Source organism: Colletotrichum destructivum, chromosome 1 (genome assembly GCF_034447905.1).
Source record: "Colletotrichum destructivum chromosome 1, complete sequence".
NCBI lineage: Eukaryota > Fungi > Ascomycota > Sordariomycetes > Glomerellales > Glomerellaceae > Colletotrichum > Colletotrichum destructivum.
Genome location: NC_085896.1, coordinates 5,136,105 through 5,155,438, shown reverse-complemented (window position 1 = coordinate 5,155,438; position 19,334 = coordinate 5,136,105). Strand labels below are relative to the sequence as shown.

At 55.8% G+C, this 19,334-nt stretch overlaps 8 protein-coding genes across 8 annotated transcripts; 6 read left to right on the top strand and 2 right to left on the bottom strand.

Annotated features, from left to right (window-relative positions):
• Window positions 1–1,871: 1,871 nt before the first annotated feature.
• Window positions 1,872–2,305, bottom strand: CDEST_01548 (uncharacterized protein; the record flags this gene model as incomplete). The annotated part of the gene is made up of 3 exons (XM_062917707.1): window positions 1,872–2,036; window positions 2,089–2,227; window positions 2,277–2,305. 3 exons carry the CDS (start codon window positions 2,303–2,305, stop codon window positions 1,872–1,874), a joined length of 333 nt encoding a protein of 110 aa, XP_062773758.1.
• Window positions 2,306–3,913: 1,608 nt separating this feature from the next.
• CDEST_01547 (Putative anoctamin) lies at window positions 3,914–7,066 on the top strand. Its single transcript, XM_062917706.1, has 5 exons — window positions 3,914–4,570; window positions 4,647–4,800; window positions 4,881–5,175; window positions 5,250–5,678; window positions 5,773–7,066. Exons 1-5 carry the CDS (start codon window positions 4,462–4,464, stop codon window positions 6,934–6,936), a joined length of 2,151 nt encoding a protein of 716 aa, XP_062773757.1. The 5' UTR covers window positions 3,914–4,461; the 3' UTR covers window positions 6,937–7,066.
• A 134-nt stretch (window positions 7,067–7,200) lies between these two features.
• CDEST_01546 (Putative xylose isomerase-like, TIM barrel domain, xylose isomerase-like superfamily) lies at window positions 7,201–8,465 on the top strand. Its single transcript, XM_062917705.1, has one exon. The coding sequence runs from the start codon at window positions 7,326–7,328 to the stop codon at window positions 8,379–8,381; it is 1,056 nt and encodes a 351-aa protein (XP_062773756.1). The 5' UTR covers window positions 7,201–7,325; the 3' UTR covers window positions 8,382–8,465.
• A 1-nt stretch (window position 8,466) lies between these two features.
• Window positions 8,467–9,240, bottom strand: CDEST_01545 (Putative nucleotidyltransferase). Its single transcript, XM_062917704.1, has one exon. It carries the CDS (start codon window positions 9,113–9,115, stop codon window positions 8,468–8,470), a length of 648 nt encoding a protein of 215 aa, XP_062773755.1. The 5' UTR covers window positions 9,116–9,240; the 3' UTR covers window position 8,467.
• Window positions 9,241–10,264: 1,024 nt separating this feature from the next.
• On the top strand, window positions 10,265–11,915 carry CDEST_01544 (Putative glycoside hydrolase, family 28, pectin lyase/virulence factor; the record flags this gene model as incomplete). Its single annotated transcript, XM_062917703.1, has 6 exons — window positions 10,265–10,718; window positions 10,780–11,067; window positions 11,125–11,409; window positions 11,469–11,530; window positions 11,588–11,689; window positions 11,802–11,915. The coding sequence occupies 6 exons, from the start codon at window positions 10,265–10,267 to the stop codon at window positions 11,913–11,915; spliced, it is 1,305 nt and encodes a 434-aa protein (XP_062773754.1).
• A 1,188-nt stretch (window positions 11,916–13,103) lies between these two features.
• Window positions 13,104–15,279, top strand: CDEST_01543 (Putative major facilitator, sugar transporter, major facilitator superfamily). Its single transcript, XM_062917702.1, has 6 exons — window positions 13,104–13,204; window positions 13,280–13,391; window positions 13,454–13,540; window positions 13,598–13,748; window positions 13,848–14,619; window positions 14,690–15,279. Exons 1-6 carry the CDS (start codon window positions 13,179–13,181, stop codon window positions 15,087–15,089), a joined length of 1,548 nt encoding a protein of 515 aa, XP_062773753.1. The 5' UTR covers window positions 13,104–13,178; the 3' UTR covers window positions 15,090–15,279.
• A 381-nt stretch (window positions 15,280–15,660) lies between these two features.
• CDEST_01542 (uncharacterized protein) lies at window positions 15,661–17,708 on the top strand. Its single transcript, XM_062917701.1, has 7 exons — window positions 15,661–15,793; window positions 15,856–15,985; window positions 16,039–16,300; window positions 16,373–16,804; window positions 16,873–16,979; window positions 17,034–17,133; window positions 17,193–17,708. The coding sequence occupies exons 1-7, from the start codon at window positions 15,672–15,674 to the stop codon at window positions 17,360–17,362; spliced, it is 1,323 nt and encodes a 440-aa protein (XP_062773752.1). The 5' UTR covers window positions 15,661–15,671; the 3' UTR covers window positions 17,363–17,708.
• Window position 17,709: 1 nt separating this feature from the next.
• CDEST_01541 (uncharacterized protein) lies at window positions 17,710–18,796 on the top strand. Its single transcript, XM_062917700.1, has one exon. It carries the CDS (start codon window positions 17,757–17,759, stop codon window positions 18,771–18,773), a length of 1,017 nt encoding a protein of 338 aa, XP_062773751.1. The 5' UTR covers window positions 17,710–17,756; the 3' UTR covers window positions 18,774–18,796.
• The last annotated feature ends 538 nt before the right edge of the window (window positions 18,797–19,334 follow it).

Genomic DNA, 19,334 nt, shown 5'->3' with positions numbered 1-19,334 from the left:
GGGGGGTGTTGTCATGGCAGGCAGTCAAACAACCGGCGATGCGGGAGGGAGATCGTTTATGATATCGCACCCGGTGCTTTCAGGCGAATAATTAGAATTTTGTTCCAAAGGTGACTGTTGGTATTTGACTACGCGGCTTGGACATCCTGTTTAATATAAACGCTTGTTGTGCTCGAAGCATAGGGACGTAGCAAGATTTGAAACCCAGGCCGGCATACATGTAGAAACCAAACAGATCAGTGGTCATTCACCATTGATGTTATCTCAAGAAATGAATTAGACTCTCAAGCCAAAGTTCTGAGACCCGCAGTCAACCCCCAAAAGTCATGTTGGTCGTTCCACCGCTCGTATGCTGCCCTGCGACTACATGCTTCCCCGTGATGGGACCATTGAAGACTGGACCCGAGGCCCCGGAGAGAGTTGACGGCGTAGCAGACGGAGTGGATGACGCGCTCGTCTCGTTGCGATCACCCGCCGGCGGCCTGTCCGTCTGAATGTAGCGCGCCAATAGAGCCTTCATGACAGACGCCGCCGTCGCCGCCGCATACGTCTGCCACCTCTTGTTCTTGTGGCTGTCGGCGTAGTCGCAGACGCCCTTGACGACGATGCACGGCACCTCGTCCCACATGCCGGCGCCCTCCATCTCGAACGCGACGAGGCCATGGTCCCGGGCGATGCGGTCGCGGTCGAGGCCGGACTTCATAACCATGTCGCCGGACCCGACGCAGCCGACGTGGATCTCGAAGTGGTCGTCCGGCTCCGACTCGAGCATGTCGTCGAGCCGGTCGCGGCGGACGAGTCGCGCCGTGTCGCAGCGGAGCTCGGCGCACGAGGCGGCGCGGGCGGCTTCGCAGGCGTGCTCGCCGCATCCGCAGTCGGACCGGTCCCGGTGCTTGTGCTCGTACCCGGGCTCGAAAAGCGTGTCTTCGGTCGCATCGGGCCGGTTGTATCGCGCGCGCCGTCGCTTCTTGGCGGCATTCTCCGCTCACGTCCGAGGTCCGTCCGGAAGCTCTCGACCAGGGACCGGATGTCCTTGTTCGGACGCCCGAGGTTGTCGTCCACGGTGTCCCTCCGGATGAACCTGCCCGGGTATTGCCGGCCGTAGTCGTACTGGACGACGGTCTTGCTGATGACGACGTCGCCCAGGAGGACCTCGTCGTCGGTCCGGGGACTCGGGACTCCGCCGCAGATGCCGGTCAGGAGTGCCAGGCGCAGGCCCGTGTAGCTCGACCGCAAGCTGGTGGCGACGGTCGCGGCGCCGACTTTGCCCATGTTCGAGAGCAGCGACAGGACGACGTTGTACTGCCCGATGCGGCCGGTGGTGTAGGTGTTTGTGTCGCCCTCCGCCCTGCCGTAGGTATCGCCGTCGTCGTCCCAGAACTCGTCAAACGCAAGCGCCGCGGCGTCGAACTCGAGCGGCAGGGCGCACACCACGGCGATCTCAAACTCGTCTCGGCGACTGGGGCGGACGGCCATGGTGATGATGTCGTCGTGAACTGGGGGTGTCTGGTAATAAGCCAGGCTATCGACTGTGTTGCAAGGCTGCAAGATTTCTGTACACGTATTGACAAGATAGGGCTGGGGAATCAAACACGTGTTGGTAGTTATCATCTGCAGGCCAAAAGCACATAGCCTGATAGCCGGCCCAATGATGGTGGAGTGTCTGTTGGGTGCATGAAGTTGGGCATTGCACCAACACGATGCTGCAGATGCTGCAGCAGCGGCACTAACCCCCCTGCTGCCGTGGATGATTGGCAGGTCTGAACGGGGTCAGTAACTTTGGGACACGCTGCTAGATTACGAGAGTGCCGTTACTAGATGAGACCGGGTTGCTGGTTGTTGGACCTCCGCCCATGGTAGGACTTTTGATTTCAGTTGCTGCTGCTACTGCTGCTGCTGCTGCTGCTGCTGGAACCCTTTTTGCCTTTTTTGCCCTTCTCGCCCTTCTTGCCCTTCTTGCCCTTCTTCTTCTCAGAGAAGAAACCCTTCTTTTCGTCGCACTGCCCTGTCGTAATCGAGTCCACATCTGCGCATGCCTAGGTGCCAAAAGTCAGTTATCCCTCTCGCTACTTAGGCCGACGTGCTCGCCTTTTCCCATAGTTCTTCAGTCCCGGAATATTTGCAGCCAGGCCATTGGCCCTTCTGCATCTTGCCGCCAACATCTTTACAGGCGGCCATAGTCATAACATCATCATACTCCCATCCGCGACGGAGGTTCATCCCACACCTAACAGAGTTAGTCGTCTCCAAGGTGTTCAAGATAAGGACAACCATACTCGCAAACAAGCTGCGCCTGTACTGGCATGACGGCGGCAACAGCCAAGAGAGCACAAGAAAGTGGCTTCATGTTGAGTAATAGGGTAAGGAAATGTCGGATGCTATCTGCCGTTAGTCCTGCGTGTCATGGTTTTTTAGGAAGCCCCATGTGAGGATCTAGAAGGAATGTTCCCTTCTAAATAGATGAAAAAACAAGGAGACAAAAGTAAAACCAGCACACAATACTGATACCACTGTATTATGGCATCTAGCTACTTGTATTACAAGGCAAGGTTGTCAAAAGAGATTAAGACCCATCAAAACTACAAACCTTATACCAAGTTTTAGAAGGGGAACTACTTCTTTTCATAAATTCTTAGAATATCTACCCTCATGACATCCCTGATCATACGTGATATTGCTTAGCATAGACAACGAGCCTATTTCCAACCTAAGCAGTTTATGGCGTTCAGCGGCGAAGCCGAAGGGGCTACTAGAACTAATTAAATAAGCATTGACCGTGTACATAACTGCGTAATGAAATCAACCTAACAAGCTTTGCGCCTACTCTTGCTTGCCATGCAATCCTAGCCTTGTGTTAGGGATCGATGACTAAGGGGCGGCATAGGGATACTGCGGGCCCTGTATGCACAGTTCAGCCGGCATATCCATAGCCCGGTAGGGCATTGAGGGGCCTCTAGTAAGCTAGAGGCTTAAGGAAGTTAAATTGAAATTGTTATCCTTACCCATACCTACCCTTTTTCCCCCTTATATGAAGTCGAGCCTGGCCTACTATCTCAGTCATGCTTCTGTCGTTCATCGAGAGCCCATATCCATCGTCAACTTTGGCATTTTACACTTCACGTTCCTCTTCCACTGGTGTTCGATTATCTAACCATCTGCCCTTCGAAATTCGTGGGGCGTTGGATCTAAATGCACGGCTCGCTGGGTGATCCGTGTTGAAGTGTTGGGGGATTGCACTCAGTCAGGGACAGCTGAAGAGGCCATCTTGGCGGCTTCAACACAGGGTAAGCCGTGACGACGACGGAAATATGAAGAACAAGGTTATTAAACCTACTACTCTATTTCTCTCATCCGGGCCTTCTAGTGCATCCGCGCTGGAGGACTTATCGAGACAGATGGAAGTGGGAAAGGGGGTGGATGTAACAGACGCAGAGCGAGAAGTTTGTCTTGGAGAAGATAGGCTAATTCCAGCCACTCTAGGCATCGTCAGAAGCAAGAATCTATTCCCCAAGAAAGAAGAACAGAACAAGAGAGCCTAGAGAAGCTATACGACGGCCTCTTTCGTCACTAGCCACATCAACAACCGCCCATCCATTAGCCCCCCCCCCCCGAGGTCTCGGCCCTGGCGCGCGGCTCTGCGGCAGCGTCAGCTCTGGGCGGGCGGGGCCGCTGACGCGTTCAGCTCGTGGAGGAGGGCGGGCCCTTGACCCATGAGCCATGATCCGTGAGCGATCGAGCGGGTTTGGTGAGTGATGGATGACTGTGAAAGGTTGAATGGGTAAAGACGCTGTGGCCAAACAGAGGCCATCGCGGGACGCACCGGCTGCCGACGTTCCACGCGAGGAGGGGGGATATGGGGAGCCACATTGCCATTTTTATTTTTATTATTTGACTGTTCATCTTGACGGGCGGCCCCCTTTCCGTCGTCATTCCTCCGCAGGGCTGAAGTTTCGGCCGTTTTTGTCTGTCTCTCTGTCTGTCTGTCTATCTGCCTGCGTATCTTTCTTTGTTTGTTTCCATCTCTACGTCTCTCCCCACTGTCCAACACACCATTCTTCTCCTTGTATCCATCCATCTTTTCTCTTCTGCTTCTTTTCTTCTCTTCTCTGCACGCCGGGACATCGCCCTACCATTCCCGGCTATTCCATCGTTGGACCCTTTCGCGGATCCGTCGTGCTGGGTCGGTCACTCCTCAACCGGGTCTTTTCCCCGAGTCATCCCATCCCATCCCGTCGCACCCACCGAAAAAACCCCAATCAATCTATTCCAGAGGAGGTCCCCCATTCATTACTGCTTCACCCGTCTGTCCATTCGCCCACTGGCTGCTATATTCATCCCGCCCCATCCCGTGGAGCCCCGTCCCGTCGGCCGTGCCGAACTTCCATTCCCACCCCTTTCCACACTACATAATCACGCCTTTTCCCCTCCTCGCCCAGTCGGCGAGTCGAGGGAGAGAGAGGAATGGGCATAATGGAGAAACTAGGGGTGACAGACCCCTTGGCAAACCTTCCCCACAGGCCGCAGTCCTACAACGACAAGTATGTCGTCGTCTATGATTTCAGTGAAGTTGGTACGTTTTGTTCGTGATGTGTTACCCCGACCGGGGGTGGGGGGTTGTGCAAAACGACGTTGGCTGATCGCAGTAGATGCCGAGACCTCCGTCAAGGAGCTCACGACGCTCCTGAGCGACCTCGAGTCGGCCGGACTCCAGACCGAGGTGCGCGCCGGCTACGACCAGACGCTGCTCGTCTTCGTCAAGGCCCCACGTGAGCTCCTCGGAAATACCGTCTACAAGTCAAGGTGAGCTCCTCTTATCTACACTCATACTCACAATTCACACTCTACACCACAACGAAGCATTCTCGACTGACTCCGTCTAGGGTCAAGGATTGGCTCTATGGCATCGTGCCCGAACACCCCGGCGGCTCAAAGACCACCATCGTCGACGGCGCCTTCGAGGCCGAGGACATCCTGTCCGTCTACCACCTTGTCAACTGGTCCAAGTCGCTGGGCGGCGCCGGGATCACTCCGGAGGCCGGGCAATGGAAGAACGTCAAAGCCATCTTCCCGCTGCACAACGAGGAGAGGAACCAGTCCCTGATGAAGCACCTCAGCAAGCGCCTGTTCCTGACCCTGGACGACATTGACTCGATCCGAGACCTCTGGGGGACCAAGGTGAGTCCCTCTCTCTCACTCATTCGCTCACTCTCCTTTGATCGACATGCATTGTCTAACACTCACACCCCCAGGTCGCCTTCTACTTCGCCTTCATCCAGACCTACCTGCTCTTCCTCACGTTCCCCGCCATCACCGGCGTCATCGCCTGGATGTACCTCTCCAAGTACTCCCTCTTCTACGCCATCTCGACCTGCGTGTGGTGCACCGTCTTCCTCGAGTACTGGAAGATCCAGGAGGTCGACCTCAGCATCCGCTGGAACGTCCAAGGCATCGGCAAGGTCAAGGTCAACCGCCCGCAGTTCAAGTACGACCGCATCATCAAGGATGAGGCCGGCCGCGAGAAGCACTACTTCCCCAAGTGGAAGCAGATCACGCGCCAGCTGCTCCAGATCCCCTTTGTGCTGATCTCGGCTTTCGCGCTCGGCGCCATCATCGTGCTCGTCTTCGCCATCGAGGTGCTGATATCCGAGGGGTATGATGGGCCGTATAAGAACGTCATTGTAAGTCTCCAAACTGCGGAGTGGATCATAGACTACTTTCTCATCAGTCAATATGGGTGAGCTTCCCTACTGACTTGACCAACCAATCAACCAGGAATACGTCCCGACGTGCTTGCTCGCCGTCGCCCTGCCCTACATCAGCAGCGCCCTCGAGGACATCGCCACGACGCTGACCAACTACGAGAACCACCGCACCGCCGACTACCACGAGATGTCGCTGACGCAGAAGATCTTCGTGCTCAACATCATCACCAACTACCTGCCCATCCTCATCACGGCCTTCGTCTACGTGCCCTTTGGCGACACCTTCGTCCCCTGGCTCGAGCGCATGACCAAGGCCTTCCTCGGCGCGCTTGGCCAGAAGTACATGGACGACGACCTCAGCTTCCACGTCGACGCGGACCGGCTCCGCGACGAGGTCATCGCCCTCGTCGTCACGGGCCAGATCTCGGGCTTCTTCGACGAGAACATCATGCCGGTGCTCAAGCACAAGGCGCAGGGCCTGTACCGCGAGTACCGCCGCTCGCACTCCAAGGACACGATGCTCATGTCCATCGTCCAGGACGACCCGGAGGAGGCCCGGTTCCTGCGCAGCGCGCGCAATCAGGCGACGCTCGACAAGTACAACGTGCAGGACGACATCGCCGAGATCGTGTTACAGTTCGGCTACCTCGCCCTCTTCTCGCCCGTCTGGCCGCTGATCCCCATCGGCTTCCTCATCAACAACGTCGTCGAGCTGCGCACCGACTTCCTCAAGATCTGCATGGAGCACCAGCGACCTGCCCCCGTCCGTACCGACGGCATCGGCCCCTGGATCAACTCGCTCGACTTCCTCACCTGGGTCGGCAGCCTCTCGACCGGCGCCATCGTCCACCTCTTCGGCGCCAACAGCATCGGCGGCGGCGCCTGGTGGGCGCTGCCCATCACCATCTTCATCAGCGAGCACATCTTCCTGGCGCTGCGCGCCCTGGTGCGCTTCGCCCTGCAGCGCGTCGGCTCCGAGCAGATCCGCAAGCAGCGCCAGCAGCGGTACGCCACGCGCGTCAAGCACCTCGAGGAGATCGAGGCCGACAAGCAGCAGGGGCTGATGCTCTCCGTCGCCGAGCGCGAGCGGCGCAAGTCCATCCGCGCCATGGGCCACGAGTCGTTCTGGACGACGCAAATCGATGAGGGCGCGAGCGCGGCGGTGGGCATCGGGCTGATCCAGTCGGTCAAGAGGGCCGAGGTGCTGAAGAACGGCCAGCCGAAGCTCGACTGAAGTGCTGGGGTTTCCTTTGTGTATCAAACCACGTTTCCCAGACTTCTATTTCCTATATAGTCTCATAGATTCCGGTGTCTTAGACCACACTACGACTGGCTATGTAGAAGCAACTCAATAAAACATCCAGTTTTCTAAGTCTAAACTTGGTTCATGTGGGGAATTCTCATTGGCGCAGAATGACATGGCTTTGACATCATCGACTAACACCATGATGAGTGAGCGTGCATCTCAGTATCAACGACACACACACACACACAACTCAACTCGTCTCTACATCACAACCTCACAAATGACATTATAATTGCCATCAACTCACAATTCTTCAACTCTTCGTCTGAATTTCTTCTTCAACTCATCTGCATAACATATATATCTCAGCAGCAGCCATGTCACAAGCACCCACACCCCCCTTTGACAATCCCTTATCCTTCGCCTCGTGCTCCATCGGCCTCCCCCGTCACACGCTCGAGCAGAAACTCGACGCCATTGCCGCCGCCGGCTTCAACGGCATCGAGCTCTCCTTCCCGGACCTCCAGTCCTTCGCGAACCGGCACCTCGACAAAGGCGACGTCGCCGAGGATGACTACGCCTCCCTCTGCGAGGCCGGGAAGCTCGTCCGCGCGCTCTGCGACCGCAAGGAGCTGCAGATCATGGTCCTGCAACCCTTTGCCAACTTCGAAGGGTGGCCGCGCGGCAGCAAGGAGCGCGAGGACGCCTTCGCGCGTGCGAGAGGCTGGATGGAGATCATGACCGCCGTCGGCACCGACATGCTGCAGGTCGGGTCCTCGGACTCTCCTGGCATCTCTTCGTCCTTCGCAGATCTCGCCGCCGACCTTGCTGAATTGGCGGACCTCCTAGCCACCCGGGGCTTCCGCATCGCGTACGAGAACTGGTGCTGGGCAACGCATGCTCCTTCGTGGAAGGACGTATGGGACATAGTCCGGCTTGCGGACCGGCCGAACCTGGGGCTGTGTCTGGACACCTTCCAGTCCGCGGGCGGCGAGTTCGGCGACCCGACGACGGCGTCCGGGCGTATTGAGGCGGGCGGGTTGGTGGAGGAAGAGCTAAGGTCGAGCTACGAGAGCTCGCTGCGGGAGTTGACGAAGACGGTCCCGTCGGAGAAGATCTACTTCCTGCAGATCAGCGACGCGTACAAGGTCGAGCCGCCGTTGGGAACAGAGGCAGACGCGGAGGGATTGCGGCCGAGGGGACGATGGAGCCACGATCACAGGCCGCTGCCGTATGATGGCGGGTATCTGCCCATTGTGCAGTTCCTCGAAGCCGTCATGGGCACCGGGTTCCGTGGGTGGCTGTCGGTCGAGGTGTTTGACGGGAAGTTTGAGGACAAGTATGGCGATGATCTTAAGGGGTATGCGGTGAAGGGAAGGGAGGCTGTCGCGAAGATGTTGGGGGACATGACTTTGGATAAGAGTGGCTACTAGTTATACAAAAGCGGAGGGTATACATATCTACAAGTACAAGCTTAATAGTGCTTTTCTCTACGGATGACGCTCACTCGTCTCTCTTCTCACTCATCCTTGCTCTCATCCTTCTCAAACGTCAATGGCGTCTGGTTCTCTGGCCACGGCATCACCGTCAACCCCTTCCAGATGCCCAGCCACCGCCTCGCCTTCTTCTCGTACGCATGCCTGTCCCCAATCATCGGGTTCGGCCTCACGACCATCTTGTAAAAGTCCGAAAGCCCCCTCGGCGCGTACACGCTCCACTCCCCGCCGGCCTCCAGCCTGACGCCGATCATGGCGCTCGTCGAGATCCACGAGTCGATGCCCGCCTCGACCGACTCGTGCCGCGGGCACGGCATGCCGAAGCGGGACTCGTACCACAGGTGCACGCGCGCCTGGTTGCGAATCTCGACATCGGCGGCGGCAACCCCCGCGAAGACATCGCGGCCGCGGCGGATCGCGGCGTCCTCGGCCTCGTACGAGGTGTCCGAGGCGTCGAAGTAGACGAGGTCGTAGTCCGAGATGCCCGTCTCGGCGGGCAAGCCCGAGACGGAGTTCCAGATCGTCTGGGAGACGGCGCCGCCGGCGAGGTACCAATTCGGCAGGGCGAGCTTCTGCGCGAGGGAGAGCACCTGGAGGAGCGTCCCGTTCGTGGAGAGGGTTTTGCGGAGGTGCGGGAGTTGTTTGCCGAGGGGGAGATGGGCGGGATTCATGATGAGGGGCCTTGTTTGGAGTGAGTTTTGAGTGAGCGAGATTGTTGAGGTGATGATGATGAATGACTCAAGTTGATGTGAAGTTTTGGGATGACGGATTCATTCACGATATGCAAGGGTGTCGATTGTAGATTGCAGCTTACATAACCACCAGCATGTTGGATTCAAATAGATGGATTTTGCAAGACAGTTAGTGACAACGGTCTCTCTGGTACTTTGAACTGTAACTCGCATACGACATCATTGAACTGAAGTCACCTTTTCATCTTGGGCCCGTCTGATCTGCCTCAATCGATGACTTTCGAGGACTCGTGAGGCTTCCACAAGACAGGGTCGGATCCCATCGGGGCAAACAAGTGTTTGGTGCTTCTCATTGGGCAACGACAGATGATATTGCACTAGGTGAGTAGACTCTTTTGTCACATCAACAGATTTTCGGAGGACAGCGAGTTACTATCGAACTAGCAGCCATCGAAACAGAGTGAAAGTCAAGAGTGTAGAAGAGGGCCTCACGAGGACATTCCAGATGATAATAAACCGAAAAGTAATCAAAGCCAGTAAGTAGTCGCCCGAGTGAAAATCAGGACCACCGTATTATCGGACTGGAACACGACGTCCTTTCCCGAACCAGCAGTGTTCCTGCAGCCGACCAAAAGACCCTTCGTCGCGTCTTGACGCGAGGCAGTTAACCTATTCCGCCAATGCACCGCGGATCCGGTTTGCGGGGTAGATTCGCGCTCACTAAGGCTGTGCTGCACTTACAAGAGAGCGAATAAGAGCCCGTTCAACCCCGCGATCCTCTGGCATCCCGCTTCTGCCTGTTCCCGTTCTGGACATGTCAGACCTTGTACGGGTTGGAGGATCCGGCTAAATCCAACGTGGTCGGCTTGCAGGCTGATGGTTGCTGCATTACCTTCCACTCTAGTTCATCTACAGCAAGCATTTGTCCAGAAACTGCAGGTTCCCCATGGGTGATGCCCATGAGGTTTATTCCGTCATCAAGGCGTAGTCTTGTTGCTCGATGGAACCGTGATATTCAAAGTGGACTATGTAGAATGAAACGGCCCTACTTATATGATCGCACAGTCTGTCCTAGTTCAATGTTAAAACCCTACAGTGACGTTGCTGGTTCGTTTGCCAATATCCAAAATGCAGCTCATCAAGCACCTCATCCCCGTTACGGCGGCTCTAGGCCTCGTGGCGAGCTACGACGTCCCGCCTCGCCCCAACATCGTCCCTTTCCCAAAGACCCCGACGCGTGCTCTCCCCATCAGTCCTCCCCGTGACCCGGCGAGGGTGTGCATCGTCTGCCCCAAGACCACCGGAGACTCGGCGCCGGCGATCCTCAAGGCGGCCCACGACTGCAACGATGGCGGCACCGTCGTCTTCATGCCCGGCGCGACCTATAGGATCGCCAGCCGTGTCGACCTGACGTTCCTGAAGCACATCGACTTCGCCATCCTCGGCACCATCGTCTTCAGCGACGATGTGCAGTACTGGCAGACCAACACGTTTGCGTACCGCTACCAGAACGTCAACCTGATGTGGCGGTTCGGGGGCGAGGACGTGAACATCTACGGCCTAGGCCAGGGACTCATCGAAGGTATGTGTCTTCACGACTGACTGAGTGACTTCGTGAAATGCCTCAAACTGACACACGGAAGGCCTCGGTCAGACGTGGTGGAATGCCAACGTGGCCAACTCCACCGTCGTCCGCCCGCTCCTCCTCGGCACCGACGGCCTTAGGGGCGGCTCCATCACGGGGCTCAACATGCGCAACTCGCCCAACTGGTTCAACATCATTGCCAACTCGTCCGATATCCTCGTCTCGGACATGAACCTCGTGGTGGAAGTGACCAATAAGACGTCTCCGGCCAAGAACACGGACGGCTGGGACACGTACCGTAGCGACAACATTGTCATCCAGAATTCGGTAATTGACAACACGGACGGTGAGACCATTAAAAGACTCTATAAGGATAATACCCCAGGACTGACTTGACAAAAAGACTGTGTATCATTCAAGCCAAACTCGACCAACGTCCTGGTCCAGGGCCTCCGCTGCAACGGCTCGCACGGCATCTCGGTCGGCAGCCTCGGGCAGTATCAGGGCCAGGTCGACATTGTCGAGAACCTCTACATCTACAACAATTCCATGTCCAACGCCTCCGACGGCGCCCGCATCAAGATCTGGCCCGGCGTGCCGCCTGGCACGGTCGGCTCGGAGGCGGGAGGCGGCCTCGGCCACGTCCGGAACGTGACGTATGAGAAATACGAAAACAAGAACAACGATTGTAAGTTTCTGCGGGACCTGTGACTGTCTGATGGGACTAGTAGCTGACTATGAGAATAGGGGCAATTCAACTTACCCAGTGCTACTTCGCTGCCAGCCAAGAAGCGTGCCGCAAATACCCCGTGAGTCTCGAGAGCCGTGAGGATTGTAACCGCTACCTAATTCTGACGATGTAAAAGGCCACATTGATCATCGAGGATATCGTGTTCAAGGACTTCACCGGAACGACGTCGAAGAAGAACGACCCCCGCGTCGGCTCCCTCATCTGCAGTGATCCCTCTGTAAGCATTTCACCCGCTCTGTCTCTCTCTCTCTCTCTCTCTCTCTCTCTCTCTCTCTCTCGCCGCAGGATACCTCCTTTTTCTCGGTTCTTCAAACTGACAATCCAAACAGGTCTGCAGGAACATTCGGGCCCAGAACATCAACATCTCGCCGCCCAGCGGCAAGCCGGCCAAGTGGACGTGCACCAACATGGACAAGTCGCTGTTGGACATCGACTGCATCTAGCACCCCGAGGCGAAGATAGGTGCAAGTTCTGCACCTCGGCTTTCGGGCTTAATTAGAGGAGTACACGTGTGTAGACATGGTGTGTCACTCCCAAGGGGGCCACTAAGGCTTCTAAGCTCGTTGGTGGCTGATACCAAGCCGGATGAGAACTGTATGCCAAGAGAGAGAACGTGTAGGCTGAGCCGGAATCGAATTGGTGCCAAGCAGCTTGGCCATCTCTTGGAAGCTTATTCGGGATTGGCCCTCGTGCGGCGAAAAAAAGGTCCGTCGGCTGTAGAGAATCGAGATGGCTCATCGTATGGTTTTGCTGCTGTAGTAGATCGTAGGGTCTGATGAGATGGGCTCGAGTTGTTGGTGAGTAGCCTCTGGGCCAAATCAGTACACAGTGAATTGTTTGGATAGGAAACTTGGGCCGAAGTTCAACATTTGAGGAATTCCAGCTCCCCGAGACATATGGAGCATTCTGCCGAGTCATATTTGACACCCCCTTTCAAAGAAGCCGACTTCCGGTGGGATGGTTCGCAACCACACGAACGACTGGAATGGTGGGTGATCCCACGCCATACCAAGAACACGCCAAGACGGATAAATTGAATTGGGGTGATGTCTTGAAGGGGGTCGTCGTCTCGAGGCTCTTCTCCACATCCCATTATTCATCCCCCTCCCCCGTATCTTTGTTTTCATGCTTATCGAGAGGATCCCGTGGAGACCAAAAGTCCAAACGCCATGGGTCGATTCCGGTAAAGGCTGGATCCATTCCAGTTGTTAAACTGCGTTCGTCGCGCCGCTCGAGAGACCGTCGAGCCATCTGATAGGAGGAAATTTGCTTCCCCGAGGCTCGCGTGTTAATGCAGCCCACTACCGCCAACTCGATGTGGCGCGATGGACCCCCAGACGCCTATTCCGGCCACCGGCTTGCCAAACATAGGTTTTCCAAACTGATCAGCTGGGGAAATGAGGGAGTACACAACCTTGCGGCTGCAGCTGCCAATGAGGCACAGTATGTGCGTCGGTGTAAGAGGCCCGGTGGTGGCCTCTCCCCGGACCCCACAGGTTCGCGTTCGCGTGGCTGTCAGCTCATGGGGTAGTCTATGTTGCGAAAGAAAGGAATCCGGGGTTTGGCTTCCACATGTATAATAATCTAGCATGCCTCCTCGCTAGGTCAGATTCTCTCGCTTCTCGTATCATCATTATCAACAGCTCCCCAGAGTGAGCCGCCCCCGTCAAACTTTCAGACATTCTGACTACACCACAGCAGTCAAGATGGTGTCTGGAAAGGTTTACAGCTGGTAAGATGGAACCCCACATGTGGCTATGCTTCCCATGGGCAAACAAGTGTATCTAACTCTTCTCTCTCCCTCCAGGTACTCCGCCCTGCTGGCGGCCATGTGCATGGTGTTGTACGGCTTCGACGCCTCCGTCTTCAACGCCGTCCAGGCTTCGGACAACTGGCTCGCCTACTTCGACCTCGATCCGGTATGGCACCTGGTTTAACAGCTCACCCGATGCGACGCCCCTACTGAAACCATCCCTCGCAGGACGAAGACACACAGCTCATCGGCCTTATCAACACGGTGTACACCATCGGCGCCATCATCGCCGGCTTCTTCTTCGGTGGCCCCCTGGTACGCAAAGACTCGACGTACGACACGATATAAGTCAACGCTGACAGGTAGAAATAGGCCGACTACGCCGGCCGCCGCATCGGAATGGGCGTCGGCTGCGCCCTCACCATCGCCGCCGCCTTCATGCAGGCCTTTGCGCCTCGCCACAACCTCGGCGTCTTCATGGCCGGCCGAGTCATCATCGGTATCGGCCAGGGCCTTGCATTGAGTAAATCTCGTCCCCCCCTCACCGCCTACACTTTAGAAGAGGGTGGAAAAGAAGAATGAAAAAGAATTGCTTGCTAACCACAACCACCACCATCACCAGCCGCCGGCCCCGTGTACATCAACGAAATCACCCCCGCCGAGATCCGCGGCGTGGTCATGACCTTCTGGCAGCTCAACTTCAGCGTCGGCAGCTTCCTGGCCTTCTGGATCAACTACGCCTGCGGCCTCAACCGCGAGAAGCTCGGCGACTGGGACTGGCGCATGGTCGTGCTCTTCCAGATCCTCGTCCCGACCATCGTCTGCTGCACGCTCTGGACCATCCCCGAGTCGCCCCGTTGGTACGTCCAGAAGGGCAAGCCCGAGAGGGCGCGAAAGGTGCTCTTGTCCCTGCGCAACACCCAGGAGGAGGCCGAGCAGGAGCTGCTGTCCATCCGGGAGGCCATCGAGTACGAGAAGGAGGCCATCAGCAACAACTATACCGCCCTGTTCAAGGACCCCTCCGTCCGCAAGCGTCTCTTCCTCACCATCCTGCTCAACATCGGGCAGCAGCTCACGGGGCAGGGCACGCTCAACAACTACTCGACCCAGATCTACCGCAAGGTGTGGCCGAGCAAGTCGACCATCAACCTCATCAACGCGCTCAACGGCACTTTCGGCATCCTGTTCACGCTCAACGCCACCTGGACCGCCGACCGCTTCGGTCGTCGATGGCTGTTCATGGTCGGAGCTGTGGGCATGGGTCTCTGTATGATGATCGTCCCCATCGTCGGGATGGCTACGCCGGACCTGCCCGGCGGGACGAAGTCGCAGTCTGTCGGCATCTCGATCGTCTTCCTCCTCTTCCTCTTTGCCTTCTTCTACAAGCCTTCATGGTGAGTCCCAGCTGCCTGCCCCCCGATCAACTTGGGAGTCTCGAGAACGAGTTTCTAACTTCGTGTCCAGGGGAGCAACCGTGTGGATCTACACGGCCGAGGTCTTCTCGATGAACATCAGAGCCCAGGCTGTCGGCATGTGCTCCCAGTCGCAGAACGTCGCCAACACCATTTTCCAGCAGTTCTTCCCGACGTTTCTCAAGAACACGGGCCTCAAGTGCCTCTTCTTCTTCATGGCCGTCAACTTCCTGCTCGTCGCCTACGTCTTTTTCTTCATCCCTGAGACCAAGAAGGTGCCCCTGGAGGAGATTGACGTGCTGTTCGGAGGCGTCAACCACGTCGAGAAGGGCAGCAAGATGGTCGGTCATGGGCCTACGGAGCAAGAGATTGAAGACGTCGAGGCCGAGCCCCGCCCGCAGCAGCAGCAGCAGCAGCATCAGCAGCAGGCTCCTGAAGTCAAGGGTGCGTGATCGAGGTTGGGTTTCATGTGCATCTGGGCGCAACAGCTATCCAACACTAAGCATACCACGCTTAGTTCTGGATAAGCTAAACCAGGGGGGTATGATTCGAGTGACAAACCTTGCATTTGCCCCTAGAACCATTAAATATATCCGAGTATACCCAATATATATCCGAATAGAAATACCCCATTGGATGACACCAACGTAGCTTTCTAGCTCTCTTCAACGACAGAGCCTTTCGCAGTGAGTTTATGGGGGGGGGGAAACAAACTGGGGGTCTAAGCCATGACTCCCCTATTCATGCTTGGCAACGAATTGCTTAACCAAACGGTCCAGGATGCGGGGTCGATGCGGAGAACGTGTTGCTGCGGCTTCGGCTGCCCGGATAGGAAGTTTTGTCCGCCCATTTTTCGCGCTTGGGTTCAGGTATTTTTCTCTCCAAACAACCCTCCACAGCTCTTGTCTGTCGGCGTCCATGGGTCTGCATCTCTTCGAAAAACCGGTCTCTCTGGATGATTCCGGGCTAGCCTCCACAGGAAGCAGAGCGTCGCCGAGCTGGAAATCAAGCATCACGGGCATGGTGAGTGAGGGATGTCTGAGCATGGGTCACCGGACGAGACGTGGAAAAATCCCCTGCCATCTCTCGTGGACGCCTACGGCTCGCGGTATGCAAGAAACAGAGCCCTTGACGAGAACGAGGACGAGAACGAAGCGTAAGATTCGCATCAACCTTGCTACTCTTCCGTTCAGTGTTAACCAACCGAAATAACAACAGCCCCCGTCGAAACTCCTTTCCGGCCGTCTCGATCGCGCGGTCAATGAGCCAACATGGCATCGGGCGGCCCTTTCAAGACAGAGACAAGGCCAGACTGTTTATGCATTATGTCAATGATCTCTCCATGTGGGTAGGTGTTATCGCTCCGTCTCCCGGTCTGCAATGCTCACAAACGATGTGCAGGTAGACATCTGCGACGCAAAACGGCACTTCGGGACAGAAGTGCCCAAGCGAGCTTGCCGCTCGCCTCTCCTCGCGTATTCCATTATCGCACTCGCGTCTCAGAGTCTCTGTTGCATCAAGGGAGCCGACAACTCGGAGCCATCCACATACTACAGCCATGCTCTACAGATACTCATCCCAATGCTGGACAGCTCCCTCGACGCCCAGAACGAAGAGGTGCTTGCGGCGATTGTGATACTGAGACAATACGAAGAGATGAACGGTCAGTCAACCATCAGATGCATACTGATAACTAACCCTATGGATCCGTGAAATGAGTCTGACAGCCCTTCAGATACCGACTTCGGCGTCCACCTCTCTGGCAGCTCCAAGCTCCTGAACTCCATGTTCAGCCTCGCGAGCAAGGGCGGCCTCGGCGAGGCCGCGAGCTGGATCGTCCTGCGGCAGGACTACTGGGTCGCCCTCGTCAAGTCCCAGCCGCTGAGCATCAACCTCGACAGCTACAGGGGGTCGAGCTCCTTTGTCCGCTCGGAACCCGAGTGCCTCGCCAACCGCGCCGTCTTCCTGTGCGCCGAGGCGTGCGCCTACGCGTTCCAGCCGACCGCCGTGAGGGACCTGGACAGGTGGAACACGCTGAACCGGGAACTGGGTAGCTGGCTCGTGTCGAACCCCTGGCACGCGGATCCCCTCTGGGTCGAGGCGCCTCATCGGATCAGCGCCAACGGCTCCGCGTTTCCAACGGTCTGGATGACGCACCCGGCGCATGGTGAGTTGCGAGACGAACGATGGCTGTAGCAGCTTGTAGTCGCTGACTGACCCGATCAACGTTCCCAGTGGTGGGATATCAACATTATAGTCTTGCTCGCATGGTCCTCCATATCTTCAACCCGTATTTAAGCAAGCCCAGTCTTGACACATTCAAAAGAAGGAAAGATTCAGAGGTACGGCGATATGTCACTGGTACTAAACCACAACACTAAACTGACATCGCATAGGAGGCAGTGCTCGACAACTTCCGCCTCTTGCTCGGCCTCGCCATCAGCAACCCGACAGTCGTCAACTCGGCCTTCACAGCAGCACATGCGCTCCGGGCTTGTGAGTTGCTTTCTCTCCACTAACCTACCACCGCATGACTGTTGCTGACCGACCATCAGGCGGCCTCTACCTCACGGATCCGAAGGAGCGGAAGGAGAGTCTGGAGTATCTCGACAAGATCCACGAGAGGACCGGGTGGCGGACGAAAGACCTTCAGGAGCAACTGGAAAGTCAGTGGTCCAAGGACACCAACAGCAGCGCGTTTGGCTTTCTCTTCGCAGATTGTTGAGCACAATGACACGCGATGAGTCGAAGACGCTTTTTGCTTCCTCTACTTTTTCCAACATGGCTTCACTCGTCCGGTCTGCCTCGCTGTGAACTGCGTACTCAGCGGCCGCCCGTTCAAGACATTACCCTTGGCGCATCAGTAGTGTATGAGGCGTCGGTCAGCTTCCTGCAAGTCTGCCCAATCATAAAATTGGCCTGTTGCAGGGATCGTGACATGGTGGCGGAGCAAGCCACACATGTCGGCGGTATGCTGACTGGCCACCGGTATCACCGTCATTCGCCAGCCTGGTGTCCTAGGTCTCGATGAATATGATATATTTGCTTCTCCCTTTTGATGTCATCATCTAGGTCTGGTTATATTCAACCACTTCTCAAATCACCACTCAGTCATCATCATGAAGCCTGCGATAGAGCCTGACGCCGCCCTGGACGGCTGCCCATTTGTTGTCTCCTACTTCGGTTTCTTTTGGTCAGACTATTGGTCGGCAACATACACGCTAGGCCCGTTGCTCAAGCATGATCGGCACTCCGACGTCTTCGGCCTTGAGCACTACCCTCCGGACATCCCGGATCCAAATCCGACCGGCGTTGCGCTTGAGGCGCGGAGATTCGTTCTCGACAGCACCGACAGCCTCCCTGTGAAAGCGCGCAAGTACAGACTGAAGTGCATAAAGCGCCTGAGGGCGCGGCAGCTTTGGACCTCAATCAAAAAGAACACAAGAGTGGCATTTGTCATATACAGGACCGACACGAAACTTCCACGCCTCATAGACGGACTCATGCCCGATAACCAACTTCAATACCGCATCCTCTCGCGCGTTTTCCGCGCGCATAACGAATTCGAGAAGCTTTTGGACAAAGGGTTTCTGGTTCCGGAGGCCGAAGCTACTGATTCTCAACACGACAATATCGACTTGCATGTCGATGGAGGAAACAGCGATGAGGGTGGCTTGACAGCTGCTGCTGTCTCTGTGACCCCAGAGATTCCCAACACTGTATCGCCAGATTTTTTCTATGGCGGCCTAGAAACGCCGAGTGTCAAAAATGCCGACAGCTTCTCTCTTGCAACGAGTGATCCAGAAGAGCTCGGAACCGACTCCCATGTTGATGTAGATGAAGAGACGAGTGATGATGGCTATGACGAGGACGCTGTGGACCAAACTACTGGTATTTCAGGCACTGCGCAGGTTTGCGATGGACATGGTGGGGAGAAACAGACGACCGTCGTGATGGATACCCTGCCTGACACAGTGAGCCAAATTGGACGACGACAGAGACTTTGGAAAGAGATTGGGTTGGTATGTTTGGACTTTATAGCCAAGGCGGCACCGATCACTGTCCTGTTTGTTGTTGTGTGGGCGTTGACCAGATACCTACTTTACTTTTTCGTGGCCAAATGGCATACTTGGTAGAACTTGAAAGCTTTTCTTTCTTGCTGACAAGAGTGTCTTGAATTTATTTTTTAGTTTTCTTTTCTCATTTTGATTTAAGTGTCATTCTATAAGTCAACATACCCACTTTCGGACACCCCCCACATGCGGACACCTAAAAATGCCTCATTTCCCCCTCATCACTACCACCCTCCTCCAACTTCAACCCATCACAACATTATCCTACCTTATCTAAATAGGCTTATTTTTTTAGCATACCTTCTTTTAGGTATTATAACCTAGTATACTAAAGACCAGCTTTAACAGGCTCTTAAGGCTATTAGTTGTAGCTAGGCTATTAAGAGTGCATCTTGCGAATATAGGATCCCTTAAACAACGATATATTAACGCATGACTGGTGCCTAGCTAAGGGTTATTGCCTTTGCAGATCTCTAGAGGCTTTCCCCTAACTAGGAGGCTAAGCTGGCTAAATAGGTGCGAATCCAGCATGCCCTTAGCCTTGCTCCAACCTATTAGCAGGTGAAGGTATTCGCAGAAAGGATCCTTTATGCTATAGGGGATACAGAGCCTATAGGCAAAGGA

Coding starts and splice junctions, on each gene's coding strand:
- CDEST_01543 (XM_062917702.1), top strand. CDS start 13,179: ATGGTGTCTGGAAAGGTTTACAGCTG. Junction 13,392..13,453: donor CCTACTTCGACCTCGATCCG/GTATGGCACCTG, acceptor CATCCCTCGCAG/GACGAAGACACACAGCTCAT. Junction 13,749..13,847: donor CGGCCAGGGCCTTGCATTGA/GTAAATCTCGTC, acceptor CACCATCACCAG/CCGCCGGCCCCGTGTACATC.
- CDEST_01547 (XM_062917706.1), top strand. CDS start 4,462: ATGGGCATAATGGAGAAACTAGGGGTGACAGACCCCTTGGCAAACCTT. Junction 4,571..4,646: donor CTATGATTTCAGTGAAGTTG/GTACGTTTTGTT, acceptor TGATCGCAGTAG/ATGCCGAGACCTCCGTCAAG. Junction 5,679..5,772: donor GGCCGTATAAGAACGTCATT/GTAAGTCTCCAA, acceptor CCAATCAACCAG/GAATACGTCCCGACGTGCTT.
- CDEST_01541 (XM_062917700.1), top strand. CDS start 17,757: ATGAAGCCTGCGATAGAGCCTGACGCCGCCCTGGACGGCTGCCCATTT.
- CDEST_01542 (XM_062917701.1), top strand. CDS start 15,672: ATGTCTGAGCATGGGTCACCGGACGAGACGTGGAAAAATCCCCTGCCA. Junction 16,301..16,372: donor ACAATACGAAGAGATGAACG/GTCAGTCAACCA, acceptor ACAGCCCTTCAG/ATACCGACTTCGGCGTCCAC. Junction 17,134..17,192: donor AGCACATGCGCTCCGGGCTT/GTGAGTTGCTTT, acceptor ACCGACCATCAG/GCGGCCTCTACCTCACGGAT.
- CDEST_01546 (XM_062917705.1), top strand. CDS start 7,326: ATGTCACAAGCACCCACACCCCCCTTTGACAATCCCTTATCCTTCGCC.
- CDEST_01545 (XM_062917704.1), bottom strand. CDS start 9,115: ATGAATCCCGCCCATCTCCCCCTCGGCAAACAACTCCCGCACCTCCGC.